The sequence below is a fragment of the Crocodylus siamensis genome, chromosome 8 (genome assembly GCF_052110815.1).
Source record: "Crocodylus siamensis isolate JL-2025a chromosome 8, ASM5211081v1, whole genome shotgun sequence".
NCBI lineage: Eukaryota > Metazoa > Chordata > Crocodylia > Crocodylidae > Crocodylus > Crocodylus siamensis.
This window is the reverse complement of record NC_143402.1, coordinates 2,282,912-2,299,499: the sequence shown is the minus strand read 5'-3', so window position 1 is coordinate 2,299,499 and position 16,588 is coordinate 2,282,912. Positions and strand designations below refer to the sequence as shown.

General features: G+C 50.2%; 1 protein-coding gene across 10 annotated transcripts in view; it reads left to right on the top strand.

Annotated features, from left to right (window-relative positions):
• The window catches only part of MBNL3 (muscleblind like splicing regulator 3), a 97,110-nt gene that overhangs the window by 21,158 nt on the left and 59,364 nt on the right, over positions 1 to 16,588 (top strand). For 7 of the 10 annotated variants that reach the window (XR_016443998.1, XR_016444000.1, XR_016443999.1 and 4 more), the window contains exon 2: positions 9,443 to 10,453. The exons of 1 other annotated variant lie outside the window; for it this stretch is intronic. Coding sequence is in view for 6 of the 9 variants with exons in the window: in XM_090061495.1 (XP_089917621.1) it covers positions 10,280 to 10,453 (174 nt within the window). In the remaining 3 variants the exon portion in view is untranslated. Of the gene's footprint in view, positions 1 to 8,423; positions 8,635 to 8,837; positions 9,035 to 9,442; positions 10,454 to 16,588 lie in introns of those variants that run through there. 2 more of the 10 variants (XM_090061498.1, XM_090061499.1) reach the window with 2 other exon arrangements.

Genomic DNA, 16,588 nt, shown 5'->3' with positions numbered 1-16,588 from the left:
TCGCCCGTAGAACTACAGTGACTTTGGGGCATGTCTCCGGGTGTATTGCGCCCATTTTACAGATGGGGAGGGCCACAACTGAGGCAGGGACTGAGCTTGGGCCCCCAGAGTTTCTATCCTAGTGTCTGTCCAGTAAACCATCCTTTGTGCCCTGAGATCCCATGTGACAGCTCCAATGAGTCATGTTATGCAGCACTTGGGTCCTTCTTGGGCCCAAGGAAACTGGAGAATTCGAGGATGGCAGTACCACGGGTACTGGCAAGTTTGGCCATGCTCCTATCTACCAAATCGTGTTGGCAAGAGGTGCACCCAGCAGGATAAGGCACTATGAAATCTGGCTCTGGTGTCTTGGCATGGACTTTTTTTTTGCAGCTTGGCAGTTGTGAGGCGCGATCCTTCCTATCCTCCGGAGTAGCGGGGAGGTAGCTGGCATGCTTTGTTGCTCCGGGTCCCTGATCAATCCCCTGGCTATCCCACAGGCCATGAGCTGTCTGAGGTGACTAACACCCCCCCCCCCGATAGCTGGAGTTTTTCATCGTCTGGCCTGTGTTTTCCTTCTTGCCAGACCCGCGCAGAATTTCCTTTGCAGCTGCAGGCTCGGCAGTCGGTTTGGGGTGAAGGGCACCGGCGAGCTAGCAGCTTCCTTTCCCCAGGTCCTGAATTCTCCCACCCGCCGGTGGAGCATTTCAAGCAGATGCCTCCAGCTCTTCTTCAGGACTCTTCCCTTCGTCAACCTTCCTGTGTTTCAGATGGACTCGAATGAGGCAGAAGCCACGTGCCCCTTGCCAAGGGGAAAATTATGGTCTGGCCCAGAGAAATGGCTTTGCGATGAATGCGTTGTAGTCTGGCGTGGTTTGTTTGTACCAATGGGTTTGCTGCCAAGTTGCGTCTTGCTTACCCAAATGCTCTGAAGAAAGAATGCTAAAAAGATGAACTATTTTTATTTTGCCGTGAATATATCCAGCCCAGGAATAATCCAAAACAAAGCCCAAGTCACCATCTCCTTTCTCTGCAGGCATGTTTACCAGCCCAAATTATTAACTGGCTTGCCTGGTGAGCGAACTCCAATGTGTGTGAATGAGCACGCAGGCCAAAGGTGCCTGGGAAAGTGGTGCACGAAATATTCATGCAACCGGGTCAATGCAAAAGCACCGTAGGCAGTGAATTGCAGTGCGGATCCATCTGCCTCGACTGTTGTTACGGACTTGAACACCATCATGTCTGTGCTGGAGAAAGCCAGTAGTATCAGGGTGCACCCAGCCTTACATCGAGGTTGGTTATCTGGGGTTTCTATCACAGGAGGAGCCCCCTGGCCCCTGCTTTCTTTCTGAGGCAGAGGAGTAATGCTGCAGCACATGTGGCTGCCTGATGTTTGCTCTGGTCTCCCATTCGTACCCAGGGCACAGCAGAGCTGGGCTGCAGGAGCTCCTGGCTGGGCACAGGGAAATACCAGGTCAAAGCCCAGGTGGCTTTAGGGGCCAGGAGAGTTTCTCTGGGCTTTCCAGTCCCCTTCTTCCCTGCAGCTGCAGACCGAAGGCGTTCTCCAAGCCCTTGTCAGCCCAGTGCCCTGCGCTGGCAGACCCCAGTCTGCTGAGGTTGACTCTTCTCTTCCAGCTTTGTGTCTCGCCAGGAGATCATGGTCAAGGAGGTGCGGTTCAAGGAACCTCCCTTGCTAACCGCGAGGACCTGGGGGGGTGTTTCTTGCTATCCTCTAGCACTGAGTAGGGATAATCAGATGGATTATGTAGGATACAGCCTCTTGATCCTATTTCCTGTGATTACCAGGCAGGCGTTGGGTGGGCCCTGGTCTTTCTCCTCTTCTGCGCACACTTGTGTGCAAGCAATGTCTGAGCTGTGCGTGGCGGGTGCTGTGTGCAGGATGGGATGGCACGTGGCTGGTCCGCATGGGCCCAATCCTGTCTCAGGCAGCACGGACGGGGTGGGGTGACAGCTGCTGAGGACCGCCAGGCTCACTTCAGATATGGGTGACAGGAGAGGCCCAGCTGCAGCGGGTGAGACGTGGCTTTAAAGGGGACAGTGAAAAGCTGCTCTCCTTTGCCCCACAGGGGAGGGCCTGAAGAAACGGGCTCAATTTGCAGCAAAAAAAAAAAAAAGATTGAGGGTGGATGTGAGGGAAGTCTTTGTCATCCCTTTCCGGCATCGCCATGTCAGGGAGGTGCTCAGCTCCCCACAGGATCAAGCCCTCCGTGAGTCTGTAAAATAAATTTGTGGCAGGAAATCCTAAACCGGAAGGAGCACGAACTCTGCTGTTGTGTGTGTGTTTTTGTTTTTCTTGTAAGAAACCCAATTTAGCAAAAGACGTGGAAATTGGGTTGAACCAGCCACGCTCGGACCCGCCACATTTCCCTGCACGAGGGCGTCTTGTTGCAGAGGACCCCACGAGTCGATCCAGGACTCCAGAGGGTCCTGCGGTCTTGTTTAGAATGAGACTAAGTCATTTCTGAAATAGCAATGTTCTTGCAAAATATTTGGCTTCATTAAAGCAGATCATGCCAGGCAGTTGCTGACGTTGTGCCTGTGGAAATATGTAGGAGAAGATTCATTTGCACAGGCTGACTGGGGAGGGAGAAGAGTTTTCTGCTACCGTATCCTGAGCTTTGCTGTGCTCGGGAAGGGGCAGGATGAGCAGGCTCATGGGTTGCAAGTGGCCCGGCCTGTCAGTTGGACTCACGGATCCCGGAAGCAACCGAGAAGCAAATGCCCTGTGTTTCCCTTCCTGGGTGTTTTCTGCGGTGACTGTTTGCTGTGGCATGTCCGTGAATACGGTGCCCGTGTGTTCCTGTGAGGTGGGAAAGCATCCAAGTTCCCCAGGATGCTTTTTTGCATCTGCATTGGAAATCTGCTTCCTCTCCACACATGCGCACTCGATGGTGTTCATCTCTGCGGTTCCCCAGCTCCTATCCTTCTAGGTGAGGTGGGTGTCCGGCTTCCCTTGGATCATTTTGGCATTGCCCCAATCAGCAGGAGCCTTAGGGATGGCAGATTTGCTCCCCTGTCTTCTCCTGGGTTTGAGTATGCAGCCCTGCAACCCTGGAGAGCACCAAGCCTTGATCTTGAAGAGGGTTGTGAATGCTTTCACAAGGCATTTATGTGGGACCTTCCGAAACGTGGTGCTGTGTGGAGCTCCAGTCTCTTCCCATGGGGAAGGAGGAGGTTTTTCTTCACAAGGTGCCAGCTCCCTGGGAAGCCGCATGTTGGAAAAGCAGCTCCTTGAACGTGGAGTCGCAAGCGGGTACAAAAAAGGCGATTCTGAGCTTGGTGCATCTGGAGGCCACGTTTGCCCCTTTGGTTTCTGCAGCCCATGTCCTGCTCACGTGGCTTTGCCATGGCAAGACTGTACTTCTGCTGGCTGGGCGTGCAGAAAGCTGTGGGCTGGATTGGACCGTTCAAAGCCCCCAGCCACTGCAGTTAGACCTTGAACGAAAACTTTTTGGGCAGGGCCGCAGAGGAGAAAGTTGCAAATCTGTTCCTTTTTACAGGGAGCTGCTTGGCGAACAAAAGAGGTTTTATGTCTTGTTCACTGCTCAGGTCTACCTTAAGTAAACTGTTCCCCGAGGGGGAAAATGTCCAGGTACAAAATGTTCACAAAGGAAATATTCAAAGTGTCTCTCCAGTGTCTAAAGTGTTGGCTTAAACCAAAAAAAAAAAAAAGAAAGTTAGAATATGATTTCCCCTCTTAATAGCAGCAGTAACAACAACAAAAACCCTCTCTCAAAGGCAGGGGCAGCTGGTTCTGCCCCGTATATGTACACAGGCCAACCGTTAACCACAAATATCTTCTAAATATAGGGGAGCTGGTGTTAAATCTCCGGCGGTGCTACTGTGCACGCTTGGCGTTGCAACCCTATTTGAGTCAATAGGAGGTCTGTTTGCAAGGGGTCTGTAGGGAACTGAAGTCTAAAAAGCTTTAGCGTGGGCCTAAGCCTCCCCCAGGTGCAGGATAACTTCAGTGTCGGCTTCAGTGTTTTGCAAAATTGGGCCTGACCAGTTGGTGTCTCCGAAACTGTTGAGATCCTGACTGCTTTGCCCTGTGTTTTAGTGAGAAACGGGTCCAGCAAATGGTGCTGGGATGTTGCATGCCTGTCAGGTCCCAGGGAGCCGAGGTGGCGGGGAAGAAAGGTGCTTTTTCCCTTCCCGCGAACTTGACCTGGACTCTCCCTTTGCACCTGGATTCCCTTGTTCTCTGGCCTCCGAGCCAGTGCTTTCACCCATAACCAGGTTCCCCAAGTAAAATGCTGCCCCATTGCACTTTGCCCATCCCATCGAGGGCTCACAAGGAGGTACAACTTGGAAAAGGAGGCTACAGTTATCTCCAGTATTTTGGCATGGAGGAGACTTTTGCAGCAAAGGCAGCAACCAGGGGGAGGAGGTGATGGAGGCATGCAAACCTCATTGAAGTTTTGTTTGGCTGAGGTTGAGTCTTTTTAGATTCAGTTCCCCCCCCACCAAAAAAAAAAAAAAGAAGAAGAAACCATTTTATTTTCTATTTAATCTTTCCTCTCTCTAAAGCATCTGCGGCCTTGGGAAGTATTTACAAGAACCTAGCATTTATTTGGAAGCTTTTCTGATACTGGAAACATTAAAGTCTCATTATTGCAGTTCGCAAATGAAATGTTTCACTGTTCGGGGATGTTAAAGGAGAAGGGACGGGAGCATCAAGGTTTCGGGGAGAGGTGTGCGCCCAGGAGAAGGCGATGAAATAGAGTTGTAGAGCTGTCTAGCAGCCCTGGGGAACAGGCAGAGCCCTTGCTGGTTGAGCTACTTGTAATGCTTTATAAAGAACAGCGCAACCCAAGCTGTGATGCTCTGATGTGGGCTAGTAATTAAGGTAGTGACCCGACCAGTTAGTGGAGTCAACAAAAAAGCTGGGAATGTCTTTTGTTTCGGTGTCAGTGGGCGTTTAACCCATTACTGTTGGCTTGGTCCACACTCTTCACCGAAGAGAAACTCTGAAGTGGATAAAAACTGTGTGTCTGTCTCAAGGCAGGTCTAAAAGCCGATCTTAGCGAGCTGGTAGGATGGGTTCTCAGCCATTGTGTTCCCGTGTTTTGCTTGAAGTCGTTCATTCCTTTTGACAAGATGTGTCAACTCGAGGATTAAAGATGCTAATGAAGTGGCTCACACAGTATGCCTTTTGCGTTTCATTCCCCATTTTGTTTCCCCCAGTGGCTTTTCTCCTCCGCCTGACAAAAAAAAAAAAAAAAATCTCAACAGCTCTGCCTGGTAGGGTTAGCAATTAGGATAAATTGCTCGTCTCTTCTAAACAGTGCAAATGTGACCTGGAAATGGTGGAGGAATGGTAAATAGGGAACCCCACCAGGCAGTTTGCACTGTGGTGTTTGTTCAGGACGAGTGGCAAGTTAAACGGCGTCGCGTCCGCAGGGGAGCTGCCTGAATCAGCCCCGTTGCATGAATCACGGTCTCCGCAAACTCCGCTGTCGGGAAACGTGCACATGAGCCAGTGTCCGTCAAGGGGGGCATAGGGTGCGGGGAACCCTGGGATGGGATCAGTTACATGGAGAACAGGAGGATTTGACCGCCGAGCCATCTGCTCTGTGTCCTCGTGCCACCTCGAGCGGCTGTCGCGTGCTCATCTTGCCGAAGGCATCCCTGACCTGACTCCCGCTCGGGCAGATCGCACTCCACTGGCGGTCAGACTGGGGCCTTTGACTTCCCTTGCGAGCCTGCGGCCCCCTGCCGCATTTTGGCTGGTCGCGGTCTCTTGCAAAGCCCGGAGGACCTTCATTTGTTGCAATAAAGCCTGCCACCTGACCTCCTCGCTGGGGTCCTCGTCCTCTTCTCTGGCAGTCGCATTCAAATCAGTCCATTGGGTAACCTGGGAGGAGAGCTCTGCCCCCAGCCTGGCATAGTTAGCAGCAGCTCCTTAACCTCGGCAAAGTGAGAGCTACCAAAAACAGTGCCTTACGACTTGTCCTGGTTTTCTCATTCTGTGAACCTTTGTGGGGGGCAGCGCTTTACCCCTCACATTGCAGAGGGGAGGAAACAAAGATCCTTTGAAGGGTGCTGAGATGAGCAGGGTGTGAAGAGGCTAAGTAGGTGAGCACAGGCTCGGGCTTGTCCCTGCCTGGCAGATCTCTTACCCCCAGTGCCCAGCCCCTCTGCCAGGTGGTGAGCACAGTAATATATAAATCAGGTTTTGCAACTGGGTCCCACTCAACTCACACTAGTAAGGGAGGGGTGCCTCCAGTCCAGAAAGGTTGAGAGGTACTGTGCTAGTCCATCTTCACCAGCATTCATGCCATGCTATTCACAGGTCTGAGGCTGGTCTTATCAAGGTCATGGGGACTGCTGTAGACCCAGTGGTATAAACACCAAGGTAACAAGCCTTAATAAGGTGTGAACAGCTGAGCAGAGCCCAAGTGCTGACTGCGAGTAACCGTGTAACTAGCAGTGGAAACAGCCGAGAGGGGGCTGTTAGGCAGGAACGAGCATGCTGGTTTACATTGGCTTCAGCGGTGCCTTTGCTGTCAAGATCAGTGACGTTTGGGAAGTGGCTGGTTCTGTTTGCACGGTTGAAAGCTGCCTGCTGTATCTGCAGGCATCTGGAGTGGCTTCTACTGCACTTGCTTCAGGGTGTGGTGGCAGAGCGGTGCCAGCATCTTGCTGCAGCTCTGGAGGGGTGAGTTCAAGCCCAGCTCTGGGCCTGCATCAAAGGCTGTCCCCGGCTGACCTAGCTGCAACTGGGTCGATTGAGCCAGGGAGCCAGCGACAGGCAGACACAATGCTGGCGACATGAATTTCTCAGAAAACTGCTGGCTACAGCACCTAGTGCGTCTTCAGCAGGCAGCAGAAGAATGGTGCTGCCCTCCCTAATGTCGTACATGCCCACGTGAACGTGTAATATCCTTCCCTTTACATCGCTCTTTCATTAGGAAGAGCACGAGACAAATGACTTGTCGTGCGTGTGTGTAGACATAGGCAGGCAAGGTTCTTTGGGTAGATGTGATCTCTTTTATTCAACCAAATAAATAGTTGGAAAAATTGTTCTTTGCACGTTTTTGGGCACTACATGTGCGTCTTTAAGGGCACGGTTGCATGCTAGGGGATCTTCAGGCTGAAAGGAGCTGTGTAAACAGATGGCATTCATTAGCTGGGTAATTGCAAGTGGCCGGTTTGGGCCCATGATGCTCCGGTCCATAAAGGAGTATGAGACAGCTCGCATCCACTGCCAGCCAGGGCTGGGGCGAGCGCCGCAGCTGCGCTCAGAGGATCATTCCTAAGAGCATTCCACCCCGACCCCACCCGTGGCCGACCTGTGCCGGCTTGTTTTTGGGAGCTGCACCCAGCTTGTTCGGAGCTGTCTGGGAAGAGGTGTCTGCACGCCTGTTCCTACGTGCTGAGCTGAGCAGGATCGGGAGCGCAGCCGTCAGCAAGCCCCATGCAAATACAAAAGTGCAACGTCACAGTTGGCAGGGAGAGAGCCTCTCCATCCCGGACCAGATTAGTGTGGCCAGACCTTCTGTCTCCTTTCCCTTTGAAGTTTAAAAGATGTCAGTAAATCTCGACTTTCACTGCCTCTGTTCTCCACCTGATGTGCAGAAATGCAGAGGCCCTGCTGGCCTATTGATTCTCCAGACCTCAGGCTGCAAAGAGCAGGGTTTTGTTTGGTTTCCAGTACTTTTGCCCCTGGCTTCACTTGGCTCAGATCAGACTTGGACTTTGCTTCTGAATGTGTTTGTGTGCATGTGTTTTTAATGTCGAGCAAATGACAGAAGTGTCACCGGGGTGTTTTCCTGCCCTTCTTTCACTGCATGTGTGCTTGGCCTGGCAGCACGCTTGCAGCGTGCTAACAAGTCATGACGGTGCACGGATCAAAATTTGGGGGAAAGCAGGTTTCCATTCCTTGTCATTTTAAAGTTTGATCTTGGCCAGCATGTAGCTTCCCTGTGTGAATTAAAAGTTCATACAAGATGAGGGTGGAAGGGAGCTCAGGAGGTCACATCTAGTCCAACCCCTGCTCCTAGCAGAGCCAGCCCCAACCCAGCCGAGTCTTTGTCTAGCCGGGTTTTTAAAATGTCCAAGGATGGAGATGCCGCCACCATTCGGGGTAACCTGTTCCAGTGCTTCACCACCTTCCTAGCAAGAGAGTTTTTTCCTAATATTTAATCTCAACTTCAATAAATATATTGTTATGCAATATATTATGCCCCCCCTCCCCCCCCCCCCAAAAAAAAAAAGAAAAAGCTGTTTTCAGAAACTCTGAAAGAGCTTAATCCCATCAGGCTTTATTAATTGCATCTAATATAAGTCTGGGAAATGCCAGGGAAGACTTCATGTGCTGCCTCACACAAAGGCTAAAAAGCAGCTGGAAGTCATTGATCGCACAGCACCCCGGAGCGCCGGTTCTCCAAATCCATCCAGCCATTTAAATCGCCTTCTGCCTGGCTGTAAAAGGCAGCTGGTCACAAGGAGTTAATTCCTCTCCCTGCTCGGTGCGTGTGTCTCAAGTTTCCATGGCGGTTTTGCTTTTGATTTTGCGGAGTCCAGATTTATAGGCATGCGACGGTGACTCAGGCCTTCGCCTTTGCACGCAGCCGGCCCCGTGCGCGGCTGCGGCCGTGTCCCAGGGAAGAACGGGTTAAGCAAATCACCGTAAGGATGCATAGCCGTTAGTGTAGGGGAGCCGAAGCGAGGCCGTTCTCTCTGCCGTGCACGCTGCGAACGCTGTGCACGCTCTCTGGGCCGAGAGCTTCCTACAGAGGGAGCGGGAATGCGTGTCTGTGTTTGTTTGGTTTTATTTTTTTTTTCTTTTAATTAATTAAATATTCTTATTCTTGTCGTCGTGTTTAAAAAGGGCAGAAGGAGAATCTATTCCTTCTTTGTCTGCACCCCGCCGCCATGCCGTCCGCCGCGCTCCACCCTGCTCTCGGGGCTCCCCTATCTCTGTCTGGCTGCGTTGTGGCCGTGGCGTGCACGAGGGGGGAGCAATGCCGTCGCTGCTCGTGGTAGGCTAGCTTGCGTGGGGATTCGCGCTGCGCGGATGCAGGAGCAGGTAGGCCGCGCCCGGGCTCCCGCGGGGGAGCGGCGCCGGGGCTGGGCTGCGCCGAGAGCGCTCCCGAACGCACCGGAGGCCGCGGCGTCAGACGAAGGCATTTTCTGTGCATTGGGCACAAAAACGAATGCCTGCCAACAGAGAGCCATGTGAGACGCTCCCTTGCATTGGGCGGCTGCCCAGACGTTCAGCTGCAAGAGTCGATCTAATTGGTGGTTTCCTCTTCCCATGCGCAGCTTCATGTGGGAAATGCCCTTTTTTTATCTACAATGGCTGACTGCACTATGCCGCACTGTCAGTGTCTGGAGGTTTCCTGTTGAGATGAATGCAGTTTGTTTCTGAACGCTAGACTTTGCCAAGGGGGAGATGGTATTGTTTTAGCTGATTCTATTTCTCTTTTCCCCGCAGGTTGCTGAAAAGTGCCTTTCCTGAAGCCACGGCTGCTTGGATTTCTGTCTGGGGCTGCCTCTCTCTTCCCCGCACCCCCCCCTTTTTTTAATTTGGCGTTCGCTTGCAGTTCATCCCCTGACGGCAACTCGCCCATCCTCCCCCCCCCCCCCCCGGCCCCTCTCCTCACCTTTTACACTCAGTTTGCTCAGCCATTTTTTTTCCTTTCCCCGAGTATGTAGCAAATACTTTTTAATTTTTTGCACCGTTGTACCATCCTTTTGCTCTTTTTGATGCTTGCGAATTGTCATTTTTAGAAGCAAGAAATAGAAGGGAAAAAAAACAACAAACCGACCCAAGTTTTCCCCCCGAGGACCGAGACCATTCCACAAAGTGAAGTGCTGCCAACAGCCTATGTTTTTTTTGCAAGAATAATTGAAACCATTAACTGGAGAGCACAGAATTCTTTTGAAAGTCTGCCAGTTATTTCCAAGTAACTTCGGCAGTGGCACAAAATATAACACTTATATTTTAACTTCTACAATTGCACTTTTAGGAGCTGGTCTCTAATTTGAATTTTCAGTTCTTCTGATAAGATTTCTATTTTATGATTGGCTTTATGTTTAATCCTTGTTTAATCAAACGCAATTTGACTTAAATGAAAACCTAAGTGCTGATGAATAGAAATTTTACCAAAGCAACAAGTTAGTTCTTTCTTCACGTTTAACTTGAATTCACTTTTTTACCCTTTTTAAAAAAAAAAAAAGAAAGAGAAAAAAAAGAAAAGAAAAATCAGCCGTGATATCGTCCTAAAGAAGGGTGTGATTGCTTGCGTTTTAATTTTTTTTTGTTTTTAATATGGCTGTAAACGTTTCCCTGGTTCGTGATACAAAATGGCTGACTTTGGAAGTATGTCGAGAATTTCAGAGGGGGACTTGTTCTCGATCTGATGCAGAGTGCAAGTTTGCCCACCCATCACGGAGTTGCCATGTGGAAAATGGTCGAGTTATTGCCTGCTTTGACTCTCTCAAGGTGAGGACTGTCTAACATGTGCATTGCCTTAAGCCTCCTTTGCTCTCCTCCTCTTCCCGAATCGTTCCGATTGCTGGGATGGGAAAGGTACATATAGCAACCGGTTGCAAGTGCGTGTCTGCCGGGAGGATGCTGTCTGGGTGGAATATAGCCCCTAAGGTCTGGACCAGCGACCACCCGCTGCCCCACATTTGCTTCCTGCAGTCTCATGGAGGCACCCCGTATCCTTGTAGAGGATATCAGCAAATTGGGGAAAGCCCTGAACTGAGCCGTATTTCATGTATTTGAGTCAGACCCAGGTGCAGATGTGACTGTCAAGCTTCTGCGGGGAGGGGAGAGTCCTTTATGACTGTCTGGTGCGACTGTCTCCGACATGGGAGAATTCAGATTGCGGACGGGAAATGAAAGTGAAATGAGGGAAGTGGAGAGCTGAAAACAACGGCCGAAGCTCGGTGCATGTCCAGAGCCCGTTGGCTGCCGAGGTCTCTGGAATGTGGTCACAGTCGATAGAAATAAAACCAGCGTTTTAGTTAATTAACCAGGCTTCCCAGCATCACCCAGGCACGCCGCACCACCGTGCGGGACCAGCTAGACGGCTGAAACATTGAGGCCTGGTGCTTTGAGAGAGCCGGGGACGGAGGACGGACGTGCTGGGAGAGGCGGGGGGAGACGGGATGAAGGCGCATGCTATGCAAATTGCGGCTTGAGTCAGAGTTAAGGCTTTTGCAGATCATCTATCGCGTGTGGTTGACTTTGCAGGAAGCAAACGCTGCTTTATTCCCAGTCGCAAAGTTTGAGAGAAGACTTTGATACTTACAGAGGCACAAGGCTTTCAGTGTATTGGTTTCGAGTTGCCAACATTGAGATGTGTTAAGGGTGCCTGGATTTCAGAGCCAGATGAGGTTCTTTGGGTAAAGGCAATGTGTCTTTTATTAGACCAAATAAATAGTTGGAAAAAATGTTTTCTTACAACCTTTTGGGCACTTGCTGAGAACTCGACTGCTTTTTTATTTCTGTCGACTAGCTTTGAACAGGGGGTTGGACTAGGTGAGCTCCTGAGGTCCCTTCCAACCCGCGCTTTCTATGAATCTACAAAAGCATCTTAGGTTGGGCACGAAAAATATATGCAGTGACCAAGACCACGAGTTACCTTTGAAAAACCTCTGCATGTGTTGTTGGATTAGAAGGACTGTCCTGTTTAAGTGGAGCTGGTAATTTTGTGATCTTTAAAAGGTTTTCCTTGAATTTTGACTTTGGCCAGGTATGCTGTGGGTTCATTTTAATTGTTGGCCCGAGAGTTAAGAGGACTGCTTGCACCTGAGTTGAGGCCACAACTAGGCCTACTTTGTCATAGTTTTACCTCTTGTCTTTTTGCTTTTGTTCCCTTTCTCCAGGAAGTTCGTAGGCAGACAGGGTTCTTTGGGTGTAGGTGATATCTTGTATTAGACCAGCTAAATAGTTGGAAAAATTGTTCCTTGCAAGCTGTTGGGCACAAACGCCCTTCTTCAGGCAGAGGGCGAGTCCTGGAAGTTCAGACACATCATTTGCATTTAGCTTTGCTCCTGTTTGTTCGATGATCCCTTCGTTCTGTAGTGACTTTCAAATGTACATTGACATTAGTGGCCTGCTGACAGCAAGAGACCGAAATATTTTTATCAGCAAAAAAAAAAAAAAAGAAAAAAAAGTGAATGTTTCTCGTGCCCTTGAAACTTTTGAACTGCAGCCAGCAGCAGCACAAATATTTTGGGTAAAGAGATTAATGTGTTTACTTTAAACTTTCTAACATTCGCTTGCAAGCTAGAAGGAGCGCAGCAATGGGTGGTGTGTGCAGGGAGCCAGTATTTCTCCTATTGGACCACGTCTGAGAGCTACAGAAGGAGACTTTGGTCCAGGGCTCCCTACCAAATGCCTTGTGCACATGGCCTGGTTTTATCTATCCCACAGTCATCCATCCTTCTCTGAAGGTTGAGCTGGGCCCCCTTAATGGCAGTAATGCGCATTTTCCCACTGGTGAAGGATGAGGGATGCACCAGGTAATGAGGAGCCTGGCGGGGGGGAAGGAGACCCAAGCTGCTGCTGAGCATGGGCTGCATCTTGCTTTACATCCCTGCTCAGCCCGTGTTTCAGGTGTCATTAGGGATTGAATACATAAGGCATGCATTGCAGCCGGGTCTCGACACTGAGCACATGCTCTGTACAGACGGTCAGCTTGGCGAGCAACTGAGCTGCAAGGGAAAGGGATCTCCGACTGCAGTCATCCCTGCAGGCTCCAGGGAGAAGCCTGAGCTTGGGGTGAAGGGTGTTGCGTCTGTGCAGAGCCCACCGTGTGCCCGTCCAGGAGGATGGTCTACAGGGACCGTCCCAAGCTCTCCGCCAGCTGAGCCGAAGGAAAGTGTCCTTCCCTCCACCAGCTTCCCATAGCCAACTCAGAGACTCTCCAAGCAAGCCAGCACCTGAGACGGGCCCAAAGACCCAACTGCCTAGTGATGTGGCGAGGCACCCAAGACAGCAGTGACTTCAGGTTGCTGCTGCTCTGCTGGCAATTCTGTGGTTGCCGGTGGGAGCTTTTTCATGCACCCCTCGATCGATTGCCCTAGTTGCCCCACTCTGGTTACACCCCTGCAAAGCTCCATGCTGGGCATTACATGAGGAAGGCCGGGTCTATCCATATGAGGTGACTGGGGCATTTCTGCAGCTTTCTACCTGCCAGGGTGTTCAGGGATTACTCTAGCCTTAAGCGGCTTGAAAAGAGGCCCTCTTTCCCCCCCTCCACGAATCGTGCCTTGCAGAGCAACTTCTGCAGCCATCCTTCCCTAGGTTTAGGAGGCCAAGCTGCTGAAAGGTGCAGTTCCCAACACCACTTCTTCCTTTCCCCACCAGGGGTAGGAATAGCAATAAGTAAACCAGGGAAAAGAATATCCAAAAGTAAAATTAAGCATAAAACCAGCCATTAGCCAAGGGCAGGTCTGTACTGTTGGATACCAGATGGTCAAACCTAGCCTGTTCAGTGGCTGTACTAAAACGGTGCAGTTGCAGTTTGGGAAGCACAGAGCTGTCATATGGGTTTGAAACACGAGCACGAGTGTGTCAGGAGCTGGATAGTTCCTTTGTTTTGGCAGTGCTCAGTCCTGGGCCTTACTGGTCCTTAACCCACTGTGGTTGTTGCCTCTTTAAGACTTTCTCAGGCAAAACAATGAACTTTGTGCCCCTTCTCTGGAAGCTGCCAGCTGGAGTGAGGCCAACCTCAGAGGCCAGAGAGGCAGCTGCAGGTGACACCCCTGCTGCTTGTCGCTTCTGCTTATTCAGACAGACACGGCATCTTCTTCATGGTGTGGGGGCAGCTCCTGGCACCCCAAAATGGCCAGGTGCTTTTTAAAGCTCTGTCTGTGTTTCTGCAAATGCGCCATTACCCCAAGCATGACTTCTTTGGTGAAAGCATCCCAGCGAAGCCGTCTATAGATGACAAGCTGCAGCTTGCTGGTGTCATACGATTGGGGTCTGACGCTGCAGTCTTTTTCAACATCCACTTTGTGTTGTAACTCCATTTTCCACCAGTTTTTTTGGAGCCTGAGGATAATGGGCACTTTCAAGTGCATGTTTAGACCCTAACCTCATTTTAGGCGCATGTCTAGACCCTAATAGTGCTCATTAAGCTATGCATCGCTGTCAGACATGCCCAGGTCAGATGCACCATGTCTAGTGAAAATGGACTTTGCAGGTACAACCACCCAGTTGGCTGTAGTATCTCCTGGTAAAGATGTCTCTGGGAAATGAGAAAAAGGGTCTAGGGCAGTGATTTTCTACCTTCTCAGTGCCAGGGCACTGCTCCGGTGCTTTCTGGAGCATGGCAGCATCCCCAGTTGAGAACTGCTGTTAATGGTCCCGTGTGCCTCCCTTTCCAAGAGAAGTTTTTAGAGGCGGAGGGAGAGGTGAACTAGGAAGGACGACAGCCCAAGCCATCTGCTTTCAGGTTATCAGAGTCGCATGCAGCTGGGCTCCTTGTGTGCACCCCCTGACAGGGTCTCACAGCATCCTGGTTCAGATCCACGGGTTTGTCTACACATGCACTTTAATGCACAATAGTCTTACTGAGCATTAAGGCACCACTTAAAAAAAAGTGCTAAGCTAATGTGCAGTAAAATAGGCTACAGCACCTTAAGCATCAGGTAAAAACTGTGCACATCTGTTACCGTGCATTAAGGCAGCTCAGTGCATATTTCTTTAGTACTTCACATTGGAGGTACTAAATTTAATGCGCATTTGAAAAAACACCCTAATGCACATGTAGATGTGCCCTCCAGCTCTAGAATGAATGTGTAGTATTTTCCATTCAGCGTTAAACAAATCTATGCTTGCTTTGTTCCTCAGATCCAGTGTTTTCCTGTGCCACAAATGCAGTGTGCTTTATTAACTTGGCCTGAATTTTAGCGTTTGCAACATCTTTGAGGAGGAATCTTTCCCAAGATCCTCAGCATCACTCTTCAGCTGAGTCCTATAAAAATTGGATTTCAATCCCTAAATGGGTTTCATGTTTTGTTTTGTTTTTATCATTTTTATGCAGCACTTTAGGGATCATGGTCATAATGCTATCAAAAAATCTAGCACTAAAGTCCCTCTTGAACTGGTGACAGAGCTGAGAAACGTGTTTGCTCAGCTACTCTGTCCTCATAACCTTAATTATCCTGAGCTGTTGCTCTGGCAATCACAGTCCACATTTCAGATGAGACTGGGATGGGCTTTTATATCAAATTGACGGGTGAAAAATGTCAGGTCAGGTCTTTGGTCCACAGAACTGCTGTCAGAGGCGTTCAGGAATGTGTCTACAGCTCCCAGCTCTCTCCCTAGCACATTTGATTGTGAAATTATCACGTTGTACCTGAAAAAATCACATCTGTATTCCTGAGTGATGGGGGAGCTTGCCAGGCTCCTATGGGGAATGGCAAGAAGCGATTTGTGGGGACGTCTCAGCTCACGCTGGCACTCCATAGCTCCGGGCAAGAGATGTTTCCCATCCAAGTTGCAAGGCCAAAGCCACCTCCTCTCTTGAAGCTCTTGATTATTACGGCTCATGGCGCCCAAGTTACTCGTCTCCAGTTCAGCCAACTCTGCCGTCAGAGGGCTATGCCTGGGAGGCATCCATGGACCTTGTTGTTTTGCACTTACTGTGAAGAGCCTCAGGGCAGGGGCCTCTTAACTTAACTTCTGTGGCTTCTCCAACTTGTTATTCGTATTTGCAGCCCAGGCGTGTGGGAAGGAAGCCATTTGAAGCCCCCTGCCCCCTGGTTTCTGCTGAATTTTGCCTGCTCTCCTGCTCCGAGAAACGGTTTTGTGTCCTTTTGACCATTTCCAGCTTTGCCAAACAGCTGTTTCTCTTTATTGGAGACTGAACCTGGGATGCTGGAAGCTGATTGGTGTCCCCTGTTGTCTTGTAATGCCCCAGGTATTTGCTCAGTAGTTGCTTATCTGGACCAGTGGCGTTACTTCTCCGCTTGGAGGGGGAAAAAAAAAAGCCAAGTCGCAGCCCCCAATTAAGCTAGAAGAATATGCTTGTCCTTATAACTCGGCACATAATAGCGTCATGGCGGTGAGCGGGTGGCATGCAGCTTCTGTGCAATGCTTGTATGTCCGTGTGCTTACATTAGGACCGAGCAATCCCAGCCACAGGAAGGGCACTCAGTGGCCCAGGACTCGCAAAACGCTCTGCACGTCTCTTGGGTGTGAGTGTATCTTCCCCCTGCGTGTCGTGTCAGTAGGACATATGGAAGACATCACAGTGTGGTATGAAGGTCCTGCAAGTCTGGCTCTTTGGGAAGGAATCTTTCCCAAGCGAGGGCAATGAAGGACATTTTTCCTTGGCAGATTTAAAAAAAAAAAAAAAAAAGGGGGGGGGGGTTTCTAAAAGCTCTTCATAGGTTTGGATTGGATACCAGGACTGCACTTTTCCCCCCCAACCCCTTGCCTGCCTTCATTATTCCATAAGACGAGTGGGATTGTTTGAATTTGGTAACTGCTACCTTTGAAGCATTTTCTCATCCTTGTCTGGGCTTCCCTTTTGTTATCTCTGTCCTTAATGGGCCAGACTGGTGGGTATCAGTGCAGTAATAGCTGGTGGGGTTTTGTATCATTTGGGGATAA